General features: G+C 38.1%; 1 protein-coding gene across 10 annotated transcripts in view; it reads left to right on the top strand.

Moving 5' to 3' along the window:
* The first annotated feature begins 520 nt into the window (after nt 1–520).
* fbrsl1 (fibrosin like 1) overlaps nt 521–22,707 on the top strand; it is a 313,681-nt gene continuing 291,494 nt past the window's right edge. For 3 of the 10 annotated variants that reach the window (XM_039659993.2, XM_039659991.2, XM_039659989.2), the window contains exon 1: nt 524–1,742. In XM_039659993.2, the coding sequence (XP_039515927.2) occupies nt 1,470–1,742 (273 nt within the window). In that variant the 5' untranslated portion in view covers nt 524–1,469. Of the gene's footprint in view, nt 1,743–22,707 lie in introns of all 10 variants that reach the window. The other 7 variants (XM_089130528.1, XM_039659990.2, XM_039659996.2 and 4 more) reach the window with 4 other exon arrangements.

Here is a 22,707-nt window from a genome sequence, read left to right as displayed (position 1 = left end):
CTCCTGCTGTTATAGTAATGCCTTTCCCTAAGGACTGTGAGTGGTTATTGTGGGTTGAAGAGTCTCGTGAGTTTCCTCCCTTGAGCTTTGTGTCCACATATCTAAACTGGGCATGTCCATGTGATGAATGAGTTGTGTACAAACTCACAGTTAATCAGAACTTACTGGTTTGAAATAATTTAATGACATGATTGCACACAAAATGCTTCAGTTGTGCAAACACTAAAGCAAATATTGAATCATGATGTTAGATAAGATGGACGGATCGATAGATGGCTGGATATGTCTTTTTTATGAGAATATTTTCCTTTTAATGCCTCATGCAACTAGGTGGAAGGCTTTTACACTCCAACAGACTGCTTCACAAGCTCTGTGTGTGATAATGGGGGAGAATGAGTGTTGAGGCTACTCGGTGTGGGCTTTTGAAGCAGACTGCACTGATGCGCATTTGTGCGCTGACAGCTCTCTAACTGCGCGTCTCTCCACCCGCTGACAGACGACAAACACCCTGCAAATGACATGCCACGGAAAAATAAGTTAATCGGAGTAATATAATAAACCAGCTCACTTCCTCTGGCAATCGCAGAAGTGGCGGAAGTACGTCAGTTTGCTAGACTCCGAGCGTTTACACTTCGCAGTGCGATTTCTGACGAGCAAGAACAGAGAGAAGAGATGTGAATCATCCGCTGTCTCTTTAAAGCCACTTAGCGAAGCTTCACGTATTCCGACAAACACGCCGACGTCTTTCCCTTCAGCCGCAGCGCGCGCGGGGAGCGTTCAGGAATGGACGCGTTCAACTTACTCTCTGCTGGATAACCAACTCTTTTCCTGGTTGGATATGATTTGTTTTTGGTGGATTGTGTGCTGAAGAAGGATCTTTGGGGGATATACCAGCATTTTCAGCCTGACGCGGACCGTGTTGTCTCGGTTGGTTTCGTGGCGTTTCTTCACGCTGAAACTTGGCGATCCAATAAGTTCCTATTTTTAAATTGTTTGACAAACACGCGGATGCCTATGTGTTTTGTTTCTGGCACAGTGGGTCATGAATCGGGTGTAGATTAAAGCAGGGCCAGCGTCATGAATCCAGCGCGCGGTCTGCAGTATCTACACACACTGATGTTGTTGTATACCATTGCAACAAAGTTGCCGTGCGCGTGGAATTCACGCTACTGTAATTAAACAGCCATTTTGCACCTGTTTAAATGAAGCGAGGCGTTTCGATACTGTGACGCTGTGGTTTGGATTAGGCTACACGCCTTAACCTGCATGGATCACGTTTGTTTGTTTATCACATTACGGAGCGTAACATCCAAGGTCATACTGTAGCTTGTTTACAGGCTTCTGTACTCTACATGGATGTGTTGTATTGATTGTGTGGAATCGACTGGTTTTTACGTGATCAAGTGTCATTTTTGTCTTTTTTTCTTTTTCACGGGGGGGAGGGGGGAGGACATCGCACCGTTTTTAAAATGGAAGGGAAAGTGAAGCAGAGTCGCAGATCCCGTTCGCAGCGCGAGAGGGGACGGAAACGGGAGCCACGCGCCGGGGAAACCCGCAATCGAAGCCCTTCGTCTGGTTCCGAACGGGAGCGAAGTCCCGGTAAAAACGCTCCGCCACGCTCGACATCCTCGAGCAGAACCCCGCGACCCCCCCGGAGGAAGAGACGCGAGTCTAGTTCTCAGGAGGAGGATATTATTGATGGATTTGCTATTGCCAGTTTCGTCAGTTTGGACCGTCTCGAGGTAAGAACTTGTTTAATATTCTGAACACGTCTGACCGTCTATGGCCGCTGCGACGGTTCAAGTTTTTGTGTGTGTTCATTATACGATTGTCAACGGCTGTGATGACATAACAGCTTCTGAGGGTGCTAAACAGGTGTTTGGTGTTGTTGTCACAGTGTCGCATTCCAGAAGTTCCGTTTTCCAGTGAGCGTTTATGATGACAGAACACAGTGATAGTGACGTAATAGAGGTCACGGCTTTTGATTTTGCTCGCTGTCTGTCACTCTTGCAGAAGTGTGTCAGGAGTGTTTGGATACACTGAGTGAATCATTTTGAAGCTTCTGTTTGAATGACAAGAGAAACAATATCGACTTGAGTTTGTCAGGCTGCTGAAATGATTCATGACATATCGGGAAGTTGTGGCTTTTATGGTTTTGGGGGCTTTTTTATGTAGGCTAGAGGAGCTGTAAATGTCTCTATAAATGACACTTGTTGACATGCAGTTCCTGTCATTACTGTACTGTTGCTTTGACATATACTGTTGTTCGAGGTGACAGTTCCAGTTTTTGTTGTTATTCCAAGTTATAAAATAATTTTCACCTGAGGAGAGCTACCTATTCACGACTCGATGTGCTCATACCAAAATGTCTTATTTGGCCTGTGCAAAACATGTGGTCCTTTAACTTAATGACCTTGATACAGGGACTATTTTATTTATTCTGATTATGCCAACAGTCTTTTAATGTGACTTTACAGTGTTCAGACAGTTCCACGGTCTAGACAAGTTATATTTTTCATTCAGAAATTGTAAACAAGTTAATCAAAGGTGTATTCAACTTGTTTTCATTTAAATTCCATTATAGTAGATTTGTTTGAAAGCCCAGTAGACCCTGACCACATCATTGATATGTAGAATAAAAAGCATAATTATGTCTCAAGGTTTCCTCAAATGAAGTACTGTAAACAAATCATCATACACTCAATGTGGGCTGTATTTATTTAGTGTGTTTGTATGTGAGTGTGTGTTCCCAGACATGATCATTGATCATCAAGTGGTGTGTTTGATCTTTTTGTACTGATAGAGAAGATAATACGGGCAAGGGAACACACATTGTGTAAACAGCCTTGAGTTAGAGAGAGTTGAATAGCTGACTTTATTGGCTAGCAAGTTTGAGTACATTCATGACAAATGACAGTGACCTAACATGACCAGTGAACTGTAAAACAGGGCTCAGCCTCAGTCACATAAACAAACATAGATATACTTCTACATCGACTATGAAAACAGTTATCATACCTCTCGGGATCAAGTGATTTATTAAAAGTGTTGCGGTTAAACAAAAAAGCCGGTTTGTGTTAATTTAAACATTAACATGCTAATTGAGTGGTAATTTCTCTACGGTGTTGACAGTTCAGGCATATGACCCTGATAAATAGGCATTCCCTACCATGATTACTATTGGCATTGCTTACATTTTCATAAACATGTACAGTTTGGTTCATATGTGTTGTTTGTAGGATGAACAGCACATCACTTTGTGTAAGTATTAAGATGTTCTAGTTGACTTGATCCGTTTGCGGATCAGAATCCACCCACATGCAATGTCATTCAGGCAACATAAACACATCTTTCTTTGAAACTTTCCCTTATATTTTGAATGTCTGATGAACGGTTAAGTGGCTAGAGCTCTCCATCTGGCAAAGAAAAAACGAATCCATCAGATGCATTTGTTTACTACTTAATGATTTGTTTCTGAATCAGCTTACCTGCATGTGTATGAATTTTCAGGGCTGATTTAAATGTCAGCTGTGGGATAATATGATGTGTGGTAGAAGCTTTGCGATGTTTTAGCAAAATTACTTAATGCCTCCCAGCTCTTTAAGTCCTTCGGTGTAATGAAGTACTTGATTGATAAGAAAGCGCCAGTTATTTCCCCCACATGAGAACCAAGAGGCTGGATACAGGATCCTTCCTGTAGTTATATTATATAGGCCTATTTCTCTGGGTTTAATGTTACAACTTGGGATTTTACTTGCATAATTTAGCTGTGAACATTGTTTCATTTGCATTTCTGCTTATTGGATCTCTGCATGTAACTAGTCGGTTTACCCGTTGTTTTTTGACCACGCTTTAGGATGAAAAGATGAAAAAATAGTTTATTGAAGGCGCTGCCGATGATGTCATATTTGAAGCTCAGGGATCTTTAATAAAGTATTACTCTGGAAGGTGACATCTTCATGGTGATTTTAGGTAATGAGAACGACGATGAATTTGTATTATGTTGTTAGATAGCATGATGTTTTTGTATTGCCTTATCTTAAAATTGATATATAAAAGAAAGCCGCTCCACCAGCTGGTGTCCACACTTGCACATTAGCTGCTCTAAAGGAGCCTATAAGCTATTGCTAAGTCTTCTTAAGATGAAGAGGTGGAGAAAAGGGTATGCTAATGAAACAACTATGACCTAAGATGCTCTTTAAAAGATTGAATTGAGGTCATGTATCAGTAGTATTTATTTGACTTTCATGTTAGACAACACAATGTTCTGTAAAAGACTGTAAGCAATAAACATTTTCAAGGCCGAGTTTGATTCAGCTTATTTTCCACTTGTACTATTTTCCAGCAATTTAGGGTTTTTCTTTTTTTTCTCCATGAAGCACCCGCTGGCTGAGAAAGCTGTTCAGGGAAGACAGAAACGACAGACTAGCGTTAGTGCTTCTCTGAAAATTGCTGTAAAAATAATGGGAAAGAAATTGAGGAGTCATAAGTGGCTCATTAAGTAATACGGTGTTTTCTTTTTAAACAGGCAGACCTCATAGCCCAGGTTTCTCATTCAGTGAAAACTATTACTGTTAAATACTTGCACTTTATAAGTATTCGAGTGTTTTTTTTCTTTTTGACTCGGGTAGTTAGTTCCCTTTGACTTCCACCATGGAAGTGTTGGCTATAAACTTGTTTCTGACTTGTTGGAGCCTGTTCTGACTTTTGTTTTCGGGGCTTTTGGTTATGAGTTGTGGTTGTGGTTTTCTGTCTGTTTCTGGGCGTTGATGAATCATTTCTCCAAACAAGTTTCAAATCATCATACTGCTAGATTTGTCGACTAGATATTTCAAAAAAGGACTAAAGGGATGACTTAAGCTGCTTTATTTCATTGGCTTTTTTACGTTGCCACAAAATATGTAGTATTTCAATCTGTTGACATTAAGTATGAAAGATGTAGTATTTGTGCATAAAATTAGTAATTTGGATGGCACATATGGCCAAAAAATATGTTTCTTTTTCTCTGAATTGCTTAAATGGGAGATTTTATTATTATTACAGTATATATATATTTTTTCAGACCAAGTATTGGCTATCATGGATTGATTGCATTTACCTTTTTCTATACCAATACAACAATAGTAGTCAACCAATATGTCGAAGGCCGATATTTGGCATTTTAAAATTAAAATAAATAAATAAAAAAATGTATATTTTTTCCTATTTACCCAATAATTGTTGGTGTTGCTATCTAAAATATTTAGATATTACTATAAGGTTTATTTTTACATGTTTTTCATTGAAGTTTTTCATCGTTCAAATTATATATGACTAATTTATTAGATAACCATATGCACCATGTGTTATTTACTGTAAATGAAATGGTGATATCATATATTGACTTTATATCGTCCATCGGCCACCCCGATCTCTAAGATATTGGCATTGGCCATAAAACAATCCATGTCGGTAAACGTTTAACAAGAAAAAGTAAAGAGCACCCGCACCGATATGTACCTACTTATAGGGAACAGTTTTCAGAGTAACACTTTATTTTAAGGTGACGTTCTTATGCGTCACTACATGCGCTTACTATAGTAATCACAGTAAATTATGCTTTTGGCTTTGCACAGCTGCACTACTTCCTGAACTTCAGCCAGCTCCTTTGTTTCCTGTCTGCCATTATTGGACAAACTGATTAATCTAGGTGTGACTGACCTCAGTAGTCACAACAACAATAATCAGACACGCTTGGATTAATCAGTTTGTTCAATAATGGCAGACAGGAAACAAAGGAGCTGTCTGAAGTTCAGGAGGTAGTGCAGCTGTGCGTAAAGCCAATTGCAAGTAACTAACCCTTAACCAAACCCTAAACATAATTCTATGGTGAGTACATGTAGTTAATTAATATTAATACTCAGTATAAGTGCAATGCAACCACGTCATCTTAAAATAGTGTAACTGTTTTCATTACAAACAAATTGTTTTAAATCCATACATTGAAACTGAATGATGGAAAGACTGAAAATAAATGATAAAATAAAAAGCATATTAAAACCATTGTCATATTCACAGTCTTGCTTTATTTAATATTGCCAGCAAAATCATCATGGTTATTAATATATTGGCAATTTGATATTGTCTTACCCTAGTCGATACATGCAAGTTATTGCTTCTTAGTAGGCACAATTGTAATGAGAGAGTGTGTGTACTCTCATACGTTGAGTCTCTCTGTGTGTGTGTGTGTGTCTTAGAGCATGTTTTCTTTATAAATGACGCTTGCTGTGAAAGCAATTAGCGTAACAATTGTCGACATGCTCCTGCTCTGAACGTGAGATAGCTGCTTCGGCTCCATGGGGAAAAGCCTTTATGGTCTGACTGATACTAACAATAATTGCTGAGAGTGCTATTCCCACATTGAAATCAGATATGGAGATGGGAGAGGTTCTCAGAGGCTTGTCTTCCCCACTCACACATTACTTCTCGATTTCCCTTCCTTTTGTATTTAGTATGTTTTAGTACATTTGCGGTTTGTTGATTGCTGTGAAATGAAAGGCTCTTATGCCTGCATAACCTTTTGATTTAACCTGGATCTTGATTGGTCGAGCCTCTGCAGGAAAGGTCATCAGACCCATTGCAAAACGTTATTCTCTGGATATGATGATTTATTAAACAGATATGCTCCAAATCTGACTGGACAAGCTGGTTAATTTATGTATAAAGCTCATTTGCATGGGATGATGCCCTTTCTTTGTCTGTTCAGAATAACATGTGTTAGTGTTAGTCAGCATCTGCATAATTAAACGGAAGTTGAGCGACCGCACTGCCCTTTCACCACTGCCACTTGAGCTGCTAATTTAAGAGGGGTCATCTTGATTGTTTGGCTAAATGTTGATTATTAGAGCTTATTATGCTTTTTTAAAATCTTCTTATTTTTATTTTGGAGGTCTCCTACTATAGATTTAAATGCATCCAAGGTCAAAAATACAAACATTTTCTCATAATATACATTGTGTCATCACAGTGCCTGAAACGGTTCGCTAAAGTATTCGGTCTCTCTAAACCCCGCCTTTCTTAAAAGCCTGCTCCGATTGGTCAAATGGCCCAGTCTGTTGTGTTTGCCGGTTATAGTGCGTGTCGGAAATAAAGTGGCCATTTGTAGGGGTTGCACTGCACAGACCAGTCGACTTTAAAGGGTTAGTTCACCCAAAAATGAAAATGAAGTCATTTATTACTCACCCCCATGCTGTACCAACCCCGTAAGACCTTCGTTCATCTTCGGAACACAAATGAACATATTTATGATTAAATTTGAGAGCTTTCTCACTACCCCATTGGCTGCCTAAGGGACTGGCTCTTGACGGCCCAGAACGTCAATGAAGAAAATGTTTAAATTTCCCAAGTGACTACCGTGGCTCAACTGAAAGTTTATCAAGCGACGAGAATACTTTTTGTGCGAAAAAACAAACAAAAATAACGAGACTTCCTTAGATTTCCACGACGCATGCGCGAGAATTGCGATCTCCTTCAACAACCTCAATTCAGTTCTCGCGCATGCGTCGTGGAAATCTAAGGAAGTCTCGTTTCAGGCCAACAAGGAAGAAAATGAATAGTCGAATAAAGTCGTTATTTTTGTTTGTTTTTTCGCACAAAAAGTATTCTCGTCGCTTGATAAACTTATAGTTGAGCCACTGTAGTCACATGGGATATTTAAACATTTTCTTCATTGACTTTCTGGGCCGTCAAGAGGCAGTCCCTTAGGCAACCAATGTGGTAGTGAGACAGCTCTCAAATTTAACCAAAAATATCTTCATTTGTGTTCCAAAGATGAACGAAGGTCTTACGGGGTTGGTACAGCATGGGGGTGAGTAATTAATGACTTAATTTTCATTTTTGGGTGAACTAACCCTTTAAGTTTGACACTGACTAGTCGCTGATCATGGCCTATAGAGGGCGCAACAGGATAAGCAACCCGCGTTCGAGTCTCAGCTCGAGGTTCAGGCTTAAGTCCAAAGCATTCTTTGACCGTGCGCATACCGTGTTTCTGACTTAATTTTCGTCATAAGGGGAGTCTGCAGATGTGCAAGTGACTTGAGCATTTGAAAACAAAATCCACTAGATTTTACGCACACTGAATGCTTCATACCATGCTTTCGGCCAAAGGAATATACTGAGAGGCTTACATACTCAACTACGGGCAAGATGGAGAAAAAAATTGGAAAATGAAGTACACCTGAGCTTTTATTTGTTCATTAATGACGTAATCAGCAACTCGTTTAATCACCAGCCCATTCTCACTCCCAAGGCGTCACCTAACTGATGCCTTGGGAAGCATTTGGACATGCTTCAATATCTTCAATAGGCGCCCTTTAGCGTCAGTTAGATGACGCCCTAGGATCGCGTGTACCCTACCCCCACCCCACACCTAAACCTAACCGCGTCCTCTAACTGACGCTTTCCTTTAGCGTCAGTTAGATGACGCCGTAGGATCGCGTCATGTAAGTGACGCTAAAGGGCGCCTAAAACGTCAAATATTGAAGCATGGTCAAAGGTGACGCCTTGGGGTGAGAATGCGTTGTAATCACAAATGTCAAGTTTAAAAAAAAAAACACATGCAACAGTAGTTTAAATGTACAGTCTGTGCAGTAGCGTCGCAGATGCCAGCTCTTCTCTCTGTATTCTAGCTTCAGCTTAATGACTTCCTGCTAGGGCTAAAGTATGTGTTCACTTCATAAATCCCCCCTCCATATTTTCGTCCCTAACCTCCCCTCTCACGCACCGCTCCAGGTGCTGATGAAACCGTTCCCCTTCTGCATAATCATATTTCCTCCAGCATGAGCCAAAAACAGCCATTGAGCCAAAAGCTGCTTTCATTGGAGCTCTCCACCATACTCTTCCCTCTTGATTCCATGACTTTTAAATGGTTAAGTGGGAGACTTAGATTCTGATTAGATGCACTTGGTATGCGTGTACAGGATTAGAAATAAGTAATAATAATAACAGTACCACAGCTTTCAAGAAAATTGACAGTGATCAAACATGACCACATCATTTTATTTCCATCACCTATAATAATTGTCTAACTTCATTATAAAGGCCACAGATACTTTTATTTTTTATTTATTATGGTTGCATTTTATTTCGATGGTCCACTTTAGACATTCTACTACCTATAAGTAACTTTACAACTACATTTCAACTAACATATAGGCCTATTCGAGTATTAGACTGTTAGGTTAGGGTTCAGGTAAGTACAATAAGTTGACGTAGTTGGAAAGTTACTTATAGTATATGTCTGTTGGGGGAGGATAACAATAAAGAGTTAGTTGATATTAAGCAGATAGTCTACTAATATTCTAATGAGAGTTAGTTGACATGCAAAGTTACATGAATGTCTAAAGTAGACCATTAAAATATAGTGTTGCCTGTATTATACATTTTATGTTAAATATATTAACTTTTTGTGTAGTGTGTGTTTTTGAAATGTCTCATGCTCACCAAGGCTGCATTTTTTTTGATCAAAAATAGTAAAAAAAAAAGTTATATTGTGAAATTGCATTACAATTTAAAATGACTTATCTTATTTATTACAAATAACATATTCATGTGATGTAAGCTGGTTGTGCTGCTTAATAGTTATGTAAAAAAAACTTGATTTTCTGAATTCTTTGAATAGTAAGTTGAAAAGAACATAGTTTATTTGAAGTAGAAATCTTTTTTAAATATTATAAATGTCTTACTATTTTGATCAATTTATGCATTCTTGCTGAATAAAATGATTCATTTCTTTCAAAATCTTACTGAGTCCAAACTTTTTAATGGTATATAAAGGCACCATGAACTTTTGAAAGTGATGTTTTTCTAATAATAAATAAGTGTATTTTTTTTTCACAGTTTGTGGTGCATTTTTCTAGCTGTCGATTTCCATGGAATATAACTCTAAGTCCTAGCTATTCTTCCATTTTACTGCTGCTGAAGTGTAGCCTCGAGCGTACAGATGATCTGTGGTTAGTGAACATTGACGTGCAGCATCAACACTTCCAGAGTAGACAACCTTAAGCTGTCACAGCATGACTCAATGCCAGTCGATTCTATTGTAGACATGGCGTTATTGTCTGTAGGCGAGTTCTGGATGGGGGGTTAATGCCTTGGAAATACTGTTATAGAACAGTTGCCAAAAAATGTGCAGGTGTGAAATGAACATCTGCATTTTGGAACAGTGTTCTATTACAGTTCTGTTGTAAGCACCAAAGAATGCTGTCGATTCAAAGAAAACAAAAAACAAAAAAACATCTAAGGACATGCATCCAATCAAACTAAAGAGCTGCATGATTCTGAATAAATTGAGAATCACATTTTTATGTATTTAAAATAGAGATCCTGAGTCTCCTACAATTCTGAATAGACTAATTTAAAGGTCCCATGACATGAAATTTTCACTTTCTGAGGTTTTTTTTTAACATTGAGTTCCCCTAAATAAGAACTATAAACTTATCCCAGTACTTCTGTGAAGACTTGAATTATTCTAGATACTGTGACAAAATGACAGAATCTTATTCTCAGTATAAAAACTCTTTTTAGCACCATGTATTAAAACATCCCACTCTTTGTTTTCTCATTCATGTACGTTTCTTTATCACTCCAAAGTATCAATAACTTTAAATAGTACTTTGCTACGTGAATAAACATGCCACGTTATAAACGATTTAGAAAAATCTCTAAGGGTAGACACTGCTCAGTCTTATGTTTTGGCACAAATTGCCTTTCACTTTGTAGAACCAGCCTATTTAGACACATGGAAACAAACCATGTGATACCCCTCATTGTTTGACTCAGTTTTCTAAATTTGTGTTCACTTACAAAGAGGATAAACATGGTTTGACCACAATGTGATGTGTGTGTGGTGGTGTATTATCGGCTGCTGAAAGCGTGAACATGCAATCTATTAATCACACTTCCGCTGTTGTTTAAGCATACCAGTCTGTCATGTTAATAATTCTGCATATTGGTGGGCTAATAGAGTTCATGGTTAATTTCAATGTTTAAGGACATTTTGATCATTGTTGTTGTATGAAGAACAATTTTGGTTGTTTGTCGTGTCGCTACTGAAGCAAAACCAGTTGAGAACTGTTGTTCTAATGTATGGCTTTAGTTTTTGTATTAGCTAGTTTGAATTGTTGTCTTGGAAATACTATGTAGGGTGTCTACAGCATTGTGTTTTTTCCCAATAAATGCCATTAGATGCAATAAATACAGCATGTTTTTCTTGTGGTGTAATGGTTTTAGTTGGGGAGCAGCTGTTATGTTGATGTTGTAGGTTTTCGACTGAGCAACAGAGAGGCCCTCACTGTCTGGCTGCATTGAGGCTGGAAATAGCACACTGCTACACACACACACACACACTCTGCTGCCACAGCACATGAGTGACACTGCACTGGAAATCAAAGAAAAACACCCTAGTCTGCAGGGAGGGACACAGTTGTGTTTGACTGCCGTCAGTTTCGAGTCCACTGTGTTGTTACTGGGAAAATTGTCTTTTGTCAGATTTGACCCTAGTGACGAGGCATCAGGTGACTGCAGTGATGGATTGCATGAATGCAATATCATGAATTCTGCTTTGCATTGGGTTATCGTCTGATACTTTTTGCATCAATGTTTCTTGCATTATATGACCGTTTTGTGTCCTCTCCCTGAGCGAGGTCTGTAATACCTAGTGAGAAAGCTAAGCCTATGTTTCTCAGTGCTTTGAATTGTAGTTCATTGTTCCCAAACTAAACTTTTAGAGTGGTGTACCCTGGGGTATTTAACGATTAACATCCTTCTGCTTACCCCCTCTCTTCCACTTAGACTGCAGTCAATTTTTTTCAATTAAGGGACAATATTTGGCGCTTTAAAGGGATTTTCAGGTGCGTTTATTATTATTATTTTTTTACCTTTTATAAAGGCAAAGTTTTCTAACCCTGTATTTGTCATGTTTGATGTCATTCTTAAAATGTAATTTATTTTTTAATATAATAAACAAAGCAATAAACTAAATACAAAATTAACCAAATGAAATCAGTATCAACAAAAGCCATCTTTGCACTGCTGTAGCACAAGCTGCATAGATGCATTTACACACGGGGTATTTTTTGTTTGTCTTAAATCGATCTCTATGCACAGTCTGTGTCTATATTTGTTATTCATGCTAGTGCAATGCAACCTGACTTTGTGCATTGTTGAGCAGCAGTAATGTAGTGCGATTTGCTAAGACCGCATAGTTTTGACCACAAAAGATAATTTGGTAATTTGATTGGATATCAGGTATTTAACCGGATATCAGGTATTTGACCTTTTAAGATGCTACCATTTTCCTGTTTTTACACTAGAAGCAAGATTTTGTTGGTTAGAAATACATCATCCCTTTTAATGTTATTTTAAAGTGGGGTAGAATTACATGAACGGCAAGACTGCATTTTGTTCACCTACCATTTGTGTCTCCTCACTTGCCCCCAGGAGTACGAGTACTCCAGTTTGTGAAACACCAACATAGTTAAAGTTGGTGTTAAAGTTCCCTTTATCACATTAAATGGCCCTTTTTTTGCTACTGTAATTTTTTAAGCTTATTAATTATATATTATATATATATAATTATAAAGGTTTTGCATGTGAAATGTGAAACAACATTGTCATAACAACCATCTAGAAAGCTCTTTTTGCAGTTTTGTCTCCAATAGTGTTTTTGAAAGGTAAAATATATTTTCATAGCCTTTCATTTCAAACGATCAAGGAAAACTATTTTTGGACAATATATAGTTTGTTAGTTTTTTTTTTTATTAAAGGCACTGTAGGCATTCATTTTAATAATTTAATGCTTTAGCTCTTTATGCTCACCAAGGCTGAATTTCTTTTGGAATATTGGGACATTTTATCACAATTTAAAACAATTACTCCAGTGTCTCATGATCCTCCAGACATCTATTATGCAGACTTGGTTGTCAGGATACTGTCGTTTTGATTAATGCATCCTAAACTGTTTTTCTATTCTTTTTTTTTATTATTATTTTTACATGTTTTATGTAACCCCTTTAACACATTTTTATTGAAGTGGAGGTTGAACGATTCAATTGTTGGATTATTTTGTTATTGTAAATGGTGAATGCTTTTTGATTTGGCAGTTTCTTTTTCCTTGAGGATACAGAAGGACCACCTCGGTTTGGTCTTAAGAGGTTTTCACTTCACTTTTCAAAGATGCTGGGCTCCTGCAGCCCATTTGAGACAAGCAGGGTGCCTTGAGCAGGTTTATTCTGTACGCCTCCGCGTGCTCTTCCAGAACTGGCACACTGTCTGGCTGTTTATTGGTTTTGTAATGGGATCCATATCAGGAATTTTTGGCAGACTTAAAGTAAATGAGCTAACACACATTTAGACCCCACAGGCTAAATAAGAGCCATTGTTTAGTGCAGAAAGCACAATAGTGTTTCTGTCTCAATGCCACTGCCTTAACGCTTCACAGAGCCAGAGAGAGATATAACAAAGCTTTGGTCAAAGTAATTGCTAATTGTGTGATTTCTTGATCTGAAGCTTTTAGAAAAGCACAAAGCATCTCTGTTTAGTCTCAGAAATCACTGTGATTCTCTAGCTGTATATTGTACTACACAACACCTATTTTATTTGTTGGTCTGCTTTCCATGGGGTAGGGGAGATGGGTTGGTTGGCACCACTGATCTAGCTCATGACTTCATAAACAGTGAAGCCGCCATATTGGTATTCCAGTGAGCTCACGTGTTCTATTGAATCAATAGAATCTTTCTAATTGTGTTTTACAGATAGATCAGTAGTTTGTATAAGTATTTGATTAGTTAGCGAGAACATGTTCAGGAATAAAAGTAAAACATTGTCGGAGCCATAATGCGCCGCAGATGTGTGTAGTGTAAATAAAGGGTTACACATAGGCCTACTCTGTTTGCAGTGCCTTTTTTTTACCCTACCCATGTTAACAGGTTGGAGCTTTCATTGCACGAGGATGCCTGTCAATACAATTCATATTTGAGAAAATTCATAAGCAGCCAGTGTTCAAAACTATCTGCTTGCCTTAGCTCGATTCAAGGCGGCAAGCTTGTAATAATGTTCTTAATTCCAGTGGTACTGGTGGATTTCCGCGGGAGATTCGAGCATGTCTTTGTGTCATTACGTCACATCTACACAAAGGAGTCGTCTCGGCTAGTATAAGCTAAATTGAGTCATTAACATAAATGTACACCAATGTACATAAATGTACACCTCTGTACTATAACATATCTATGTCCAGCAATCTATTTTAGTACATTGTAGTGCCGGGCAGTTTGACCAAAACTTGATATCACTTTTATTTTTTTATTTTTTTATTTATTTTTTTTTTCAGAATTAAGCCGGTTTTCCGGTTTATGACGTTTTTTTTTGTACATGTTTGGCTTGATATTTTATATTGATTTATTTTTGTTTTCAGGTGGGTAATTTGCAGAAGGTGCAATCCTTTTTTGTAATGTTGTATTAAGAAGACAAAACTAAGGCCAAATGGCCTGTACTATTTAAGTTTATAGTCAAAGTTTTACTTGTTATGGGCTATTTTACACTAAATTGATTTAACTGTATTGTTATATAGTTGTTGGCACTGGCACCTATAAACACTAAATGGGTAAAAATTGCAATAAATAGGCTTGGCTTTTGGAGCCAAATGTTGGAGTTGGAATAAATATCTCTAGTTTTTTAAAGAAATTATAAAAGCCAAACACCTTCTTATTTTCATTATACATTATTTGTTTTGGTTGTTTAAAAACACACAAACAAATTATCCGATTACTCGATTAATCGATCGATTAAATGCTAGATTAATCGATTACAAAAAGAATTGATAGCTGCAGCCCTAAATGTCAGAACCAGAACAAAAGTGGATGTGTCTTACTTGTTTAGATGACAGTTTCCGGTGAAAATTATTATTTTAGTCATACTTCCAAAAATAATAATCTGTGATTCTGAATGACAGTATCCACAATGGCGCGGTGACTGACAGCTGCACACTCTCCTCAAACATTGTTCATCTGCACTGTGCCGTGTCGGAACTACAACTCAAGTAAAGTTAATAATTCTGCGATTAACTTCAGTTGCAGTTTTCAAACAGAGATGGTGACAAAGAGGAAAAACTGCAGACTGCAGCTTTAAAATGCCCATGTGGTGTATGGTCCCTCGAAATCTTGCTAGACATTTTCTACAGTGTTGCTAGCAGAAATACTGTTCCTTAGCTTGTGATCCAGAGTGCTGACCACATTGTGGGCATTCTTAAAGTTCACAAGTCTATTCACTTGGCTGATGAATTCTCTAGACAGTTCTTTCGGTTAAGACACCTGGAATGAATTTCACGTGTATCACGTTTCCCAAGGTGTTGGAGCAGTGGTTCCCAAACTTTTTCTGCCACAATTTTTTTCCCATCTACATGCACCCAGATAAAGACACTCTCAAACATGACCTTACTTGCAAAATCCTTGAGGATTTCTTTGAATCATTGTAATTAATCCTGTACTACTACTTCTCAACTTCAACTGGCTTCTCTTTGTGTTTGCAATCTTAGTGGAGTCTTAACATGTTCAGCTTCATACTGGTAGATGCTAATATTTTAAGGCACGCAACACATTGTGGTCTCTCTTCTCTTCTCACCAATGTACATGTAAATCCAAGGACTGGGTATGCATCATTTTCTTTTATTTTGTCGACAACTGGATGTGACTGCCATCTCGAGGCTCATGTCTACTGAATGTGACAAAGTGAACATTGCAAATTTTCCTTTGTCAGAATTTGCACGACCACTGGAGTACGTCAGAAATAGAACGGGACATCAGTTTACTTTCTGGCATTTGTTGTGTCGTGTGTCATTGCATCAAGTGTAAACAGCTTCACTGATTATAATGGGTTCTGTTGCATCGTGCTGCTCGTTTGTTTACTTTTTTAGTTGTTTCGGTATCGTGAGGTTTGATAGAGATAAATTGTCAGCTTTACGTTTACCTGGCACTGGCAGTCTTTTTACAAACCTGTCCATGTATTACGACAGAACCATGCATAATTCATTTATATTTTTACAAAACTCTCTACAGTATTCAATTCTAATTCTTCAATTGTGCCATCTAGTAGTCTGTTATTGCATGACAACAGACCGCTCAAGCGGGTACTGCGAGTCATCTTGAGGTAATAGAATGTCAAATTAATATTTTGCATTAAATTATTTACTTATGTGTAGGGTTGGGTATCGTTTGAATTTGAACGATTCTGATTCCGATTCCTTGTTTCGATTCCGGTTCCTAATGATTCTCGATTCCGATTCTTTTTAGAGGCAGGGTCAAAAAAGTTTAGCTAACCTTGCTAACCAACGGCCTTTCTGAAGGAATAATAATCCTTTCTGAAGGAAATACTCCTTCTGTAAAAATACTCCTTTTGTCACAAATTTTGTGACAAAAGAAAAAAAAAATTGTGAATTTTTTGATTTCGTTATTTTTAGAAAAGCGAAGCCATACTTTGGATCGCCGACGTAAGGTACTCATGTTCGACTCGCGTGGTTATGCCAACACTTCCGGTAGACGCTTCTTCGTTGGTGTTGTTCAGCGGTTTCTTCTTCCGCTCGGCGGACTGTGAATATCGAAACTAGGAATCGAAATTTTAACTTTTGAACGATTCCGGGAAAAACAAAAAGTTAGTCTCATTTCCAATCGATACTTGATTCTCGATACCCAACCCTACTTATGTGGCAAGACATTACACAACCTTTTTATTTTAATTATACAAATTTCACAATTTTCTTTATGAGCCTTGGTGTGCATAAGATTCAAAAAACATCAAAAATCCTATCGATCCCAAATGTGACATGAGTCATGACATAATTTTTAAGTTCCTTTAAATCAGGGGTTCTCAAACTCGGTCCTGGAGGGCCACTGTCCTGCAGAGTTTAGCTCCAACCCTGATCAAACACTAGAAACTCACAGGTAGGTGTGTTTGATCAGGGTTGGAGCTAAACTCTGCAGGACAGTGGCCCTCCAGGGCCGAGTTTGAGAACCCCTTTCTTTAAATTGAATTGATAAAATGTCAAGGACTTGACTAAAACAGACATGATCTCAAAATCTTTGGTAGCACTATGCACTTCAAGGGCTTCCAAATAGAAATCTCAAATAGTTCTGCAATAATCAGAAAGCAACCGCAGCAGAGTTTTACACTGTCACCTGCTGTATTTTCTCTTCCTGTTGCTGTCTGTCTATTTCCCCCTCTCTCTCAGCACTTCAAGTATGTATGTGATGGCTTTTAAAACATCTTGTTAAACACATAATCAGTTTGTTAACAGACTGCTAAAAACACAGTGCTCACCGCTATCCACATACTCGTACAGATACACATGCACACAAACAAACCCAGTGCAACTGAAAACCTGACAAGATGCCAGACTTGACACAGATTTATTTCAAAAGGCAAAGTGCTGTGTGGTACAGAACAAGGAACATTTTAGAATTACAAACATATATTCCAAATCTTTGAAGTCATGTGGTAATTAGTGATCCGATACTGCCATTTTTTCCGTATCGGTCAGACGAGACCGATCCAAATCCTTTTACTATCGTGTCAATTGATTTTGATTAATATGTGTGAGGGAGAGAGAGCAAGACAGCGCTAGTGTTTGAAGACGTGAGAGTGTGCGTGCACACCTTTATTTACCAAAACCTGCAGCCACACGAGGTGTGTAAAAGAGACAGGCGTCTGCTTGGGACTCTGCTATTATTTGAAGTTTTATGGTAAAGAAATTCTACTTAAAAAAACCTGCGCTGGTATCGTTCGATACTCAGAATTTTGGCTATCGGATCGATTCTGAAAAAGATGGTATCGGTGTATCCCTATTGATAATTAATTTACAAATATTAATCTTATCCTCTAGGTAGCTGCTGAAGATGGATCTGTCTTTGTAAACAAATCATTAGACTGGTTTTTTGAATTGAATCCACTGATTTATTAAAGATCATTCCAGTACTATAACAGTTTTCTTGAAAATTTCACAGTCATACCTGTTTAGAATGACATGACTGAGATGGAATGACTATGGGGCTGTTTACACCTGGCCACTTCATGCGTTTTCTCAGATCGGATGGCTATCTGATTTATCAAAACGATTCCATTTACACCTGGTCACATAAATGTGTTTTTGCAAAACGGATATAAATCCGATCTTCAATTCCCGCGCTATATATGCGGGTTTAATGAAGTGCACGTCAACGAAAGCAACAGATATGAGCTGCATTTTATTGATCATCGGCTAATTTCAAAATCAGCAAAGACGGTGATAAGAGAGAGCGGCAACAGAACTGGTAAGATCATTTTGTTTCTTTACGTTTAATGAAGATGGTAGTGTTAATCGCCTGCGACTTACTTTCACTTTAATTTGCGATAGTTCATTGCGGCACGTTGGCTTGATAGGCGTTCAGCTGGCTGCTCATCTGTGGTGATGCGCGTCGCAGTAGCGTCGTCATATCTGACTAAAATAGCATGACATATAGCCTGTACCACGCTCTCACACGTTTATTTTTTAGCATTTTTGGGAGTAGTAACATTTACATATGTGGTTTCAAGAACCAGATGCATTTACACTTGTCCAGTTTCGTCTGGAATGCGTTTCGGGGGGCATTTACACCTGGTCTTTTCACGATCGGATAGCTATCCGATCACAGAAAACGCATGAAGTGGCCAGGTGTAAACGGCCCCTATGACACTACATAATGTATTGTTTGTCAAGATTGATACGTTTTTGGCATTCACTCATCGCAATGGGATGTTATGATGTTTTCATTTGATTAATCGTACTAAGCCATATCGCGATTCTGGCTTTATTTCGAATAATTGCACAACCCTTGCACCAGTATTTACGCTTGTTGGGTAAATCAGCCAATCAAGTGTGCCGCACGTCCTGAAAGTGAAGCCAAAGCATTTTGATCACCCCCTGGTGGCTCGTTGCAGCATAGATCATAAGCCCCGCCCTCTCTATATGTAATCGAATGAGTTGCGAGCTAAACTTTAAAAATCCAATTGCACGTCGTCAAATAATTTTTTCATTTTAATAATCATTTTAGGTAATTCGTATGTTCAAGTGTTTGTATTTCTAACAAGTTAGTTTTTTGATGCTCTAATAACCGATTTTAACATCTGCAGGAGTATGGGTAGGACCTTGATATCGTGGCTTGATGACGCAATTGGCAATCACCATATCTGCGATCTTTTGGCTTAATTTTTCTACAGTGGTAGGAAGCAGAGACGTCATCTCTATACAGGAAACTCATGACTAGACAGTCTCTGCATGATAAGCTCCGATAGGAGAAAGTACTTTTTAGTTGTATCAAGTTGTACTCAGCAGCTGAGGCAGAACACACACACACACATAGACACGCTCATGTCGTGCTTGCTGATGCAGCCCTCTAGACTAGGTCATCTGCGGTCCCAGTCAAGCGATGGATGACCTTTCCCAGGACGCACGCCTCTCCTCCTTTACTGAATTTTAGTCAGTTCTTCTCTTCAGCAGAACCCCATCAGTATTCAGAAGAACACTGGCATGACTGCGTGTTTGTGTATTCACCCTTGTAACGCATGTTTGTGAATGACAAAGATAAAAAGGACGTGAAAGAAAACAAACCAACATGCCCCAAAGCAAAGCATGTCTAAGAGATTCTGCAGGGCACTGCCGAGAAAATGACAAGGACGGATCTCTAAATAGCATTTAGTGTTGTTTTACAGCTCCTCGCGAGCAAAGGAAAAATGGCAGAAAGGAAGTCAGTGCAGCAGTAGATTCAAATCTGTTTAATGCCTAGAAGGCATTCTAGACTTGTACGCTACAGAGGCTTTTTGTTCTGTTGGTTTTCATGCTTTATATCTCCATAGTCTTTTGCATTACATGCACAGCTTGATAACGGTGAGTTGCATGTTTTTTTAAGTTGCTGTATCCTCTGCAGAAATCTCTAATGAATATTGATATATTGTTGTTTTGACAACTGTGAGGTCATAGTACTTTTTCTCTTTTCCCCAGAGAAACAGAGTAACAGGCCTCTGCCGAACCCAGCATTCCTCTACTCTACTAGACACCAAAGCTGTGTGTTTCTGTCCTTGAGGCTAGTAGCCGCTCTATTAGTGTGTTTATATTGTGGCTACACTATTTATTGTTGTTTTTTGCTTGACTTCATTGTATACACTGTTGAGAGAATGGGGATGGAAATAATTTGTCATTTTGCAGATGCTTTATGCAGAGCAACTTGTAACGCTTGTACAGGGACATTTCAGTCTTTGAGCAGTAACATTAAGGGTCTTGCAGGGTCACTATACTCCATTAATCACCTTTTGACCTTTGGGTTGCAAGTTCAGACCTTTAAAGACAACATTAGAAAAGCATTTAACTTCTGTAATATTATTATTTTTTTCCTTAGGCTGTATTTATTTGATCAAATATACAGTAAAACCATAATATTGTGAAATATTTATTTTAAAATATTTTAGAATGTAATTTATTCCTCTGGTGGTAAAGGTGAATTTTCACCAGCCATAAATCTTCAGTCTTCAGTGTCACATGATCCTTCAGAAATCACTCTAAAATGGGGATTTGGTGCTCAAGTTTCTTATTATCAATGTGTAAAACAATGGCGGTGCTTATTGTTTTTTCAGGATTCTTTGATGAAAAGAAAGAAGAAAGAACAGTATTTGTTTGACATAGAAATATATTTGATCCATTTAATGCATTCATGTGTTATCTTGTATTTATTAGAATTAGTATTAAAAAATGAAATGGTAGTTTAACTCCAAAAGTATATAATTTTGAATATCTGAAGAAGAAACGTAAAGGAATTATTAAATCAAACCTTTTTGTGTGTGTGTGTGTGTTTGGGGTGTAACATACACTAATAAACTGCAAAATTCAACCTTTTATTACTTTTTTAGGTTATTGAAAATGTAATGTTGTAAACTAAACCTTCGCAAAAGAGACTTGTAGGATTTCCCTGGTTAAATAAGGGTTAAATAAAAAATAACATTATTGCCTAATCGACACAAAATTTAAAGCAATTAAATTCAATTTAAAGCAATGCGTCAAAATCTTTAATACAACACAAGCCTTTGCAAAAGTTGTCACATGAAACTACTGGTAATTGTCTAAACATTTCACAAAGATGCCCTGTTTTAATCTATGCACAGAGCAGTTAGTGGCTACTGTGGAAACACTTAAAACCGAACATGTGAACTCATAATCATCACTTGAGATGATTGACAGCTGAAATGGCCTCAAGACATGTAATAACAGGAGTCTCTATTATGTCAGCCGTTAAGTGTGGCGATAAGATATTCTCCTGCTGGTATAATACTGACTCTGGCCTAATGCTGACTGTGATGGACTGAGTGTGCGTTTCTTTAAATATCCATTTTGCAATCCTCCTTGTGATGGTTTTTGCTAGTGCAAGTGTGAGCTTTTTGCAAAGACAGCCCTATGTTTGAAGTAGTTGCCAGACTTGACATCCAGAAGCAGTTTTGACAGGTTGAATGTCATATGTCTCTATTTTTCTCTCTCCTCGTCTGTCCTTCTCTTTGACTTTTATTATTGGAACAGTGTTGTTTTTCTTTCTAAATATCAGTGCTTCTGTGTGCTCGCTGTCAGTTGCTTGACTTTCAGTGTAATTGAACTTCCAGATGCCAAGGGCAGAGACACATTAACATTCATCTCTCTCTCTCTCACAATCTGTTCATCATATAAAGCGATCAAGACTCTTCAGAAAATTTGGACTAAACCACTATATTCATATGGATTAGTTTTAAATGTAACTTTTTGAAGTGACAAAGTGGCAGTGGCATGGACTGTCATTGCAGGGATTCCATTTAAAAGATCTCATTTGTGTTTCGAAGATGAACGAGAGTCTTACGGGTTCAGCCTCATGTAGTTCCAAATCCGTATTACTAACTTTGTACTGAAAAACACAAGAAGATATTTTTAGGGAAAAAAACTCAAATTCCACATAATTTACTTTTTATGTTATGCACAGTTTTATTTCTTTATTTTTTGGTCATACAGTTTTGGAACGACGTGAGCGAGTAAATGATGGTAGAGCCATTTCTTTTGGTGGAGTACTGCTTTCAGAGACTTGAATGCTTTATGAAGTAAGAGTTGGTGCTTTGTGGCATCATGAGCGACAAACCGTTACCCGTGTTAATCTGAGAAGCTACTCATGCTCTCGCGATACTGTTGAGTAGGAATATCGCAACCAGCAGTGCTGGGTGACCTTCAGAGATTCAATCGCATCCTCTACATTTTTTTCAATTCTAATCTTGATTAGATTTTGCAGACATTTGAGTATTCTACTCCCTCTCTCTCTCTCTCTCTCTCTCTCTCTCTGTTTGTCATGCTTTTAAGACTAAGCTTTAGCAGCTGTAGTTGTGGTGTGATGTGGGTTTTGATTTCCTTCTCTGCTGGTCTGTTGTTAGATGAACTGCGAATGAGGCGCTTGATTCTAAACCATGAGCAATTTATTACATGAAACGGGTAGAGATCATAAATGGTTTCACGATAACAGTCAAAGAAGAGAAGTATTTGGCAAACACACATATGCACACATACAGAACTTGCCCTGAACTAAAAGAAAACACTAGCTGGTGACAGCCGGCATCCTTGAATAATGCATTTTTGTAACGCTTTTCTTGGATTAGTCCTTGAATGAT

The sequence above is a fragment of the Pimephales promelas genome, chromosome 4 (genome assembly GCF_988280905.1).
Source record: "Pimephales promelas chromosome 4, fPimPro1.hap1.1, whole genome shotgun sequence".
Taxonomy (NCBI): domain Eukaryota; kingdom Metazoa; phylum Chordata; class Actinopteri; order Cypriniformes; family Leuciscidae; genus Pimephales; species Pimephales promelas.
The sequence above is the reverse complement of the archived record's forward strand: the minus strand, read 5'-3'. Positions and strand labels throughout refer to the sequence as shown.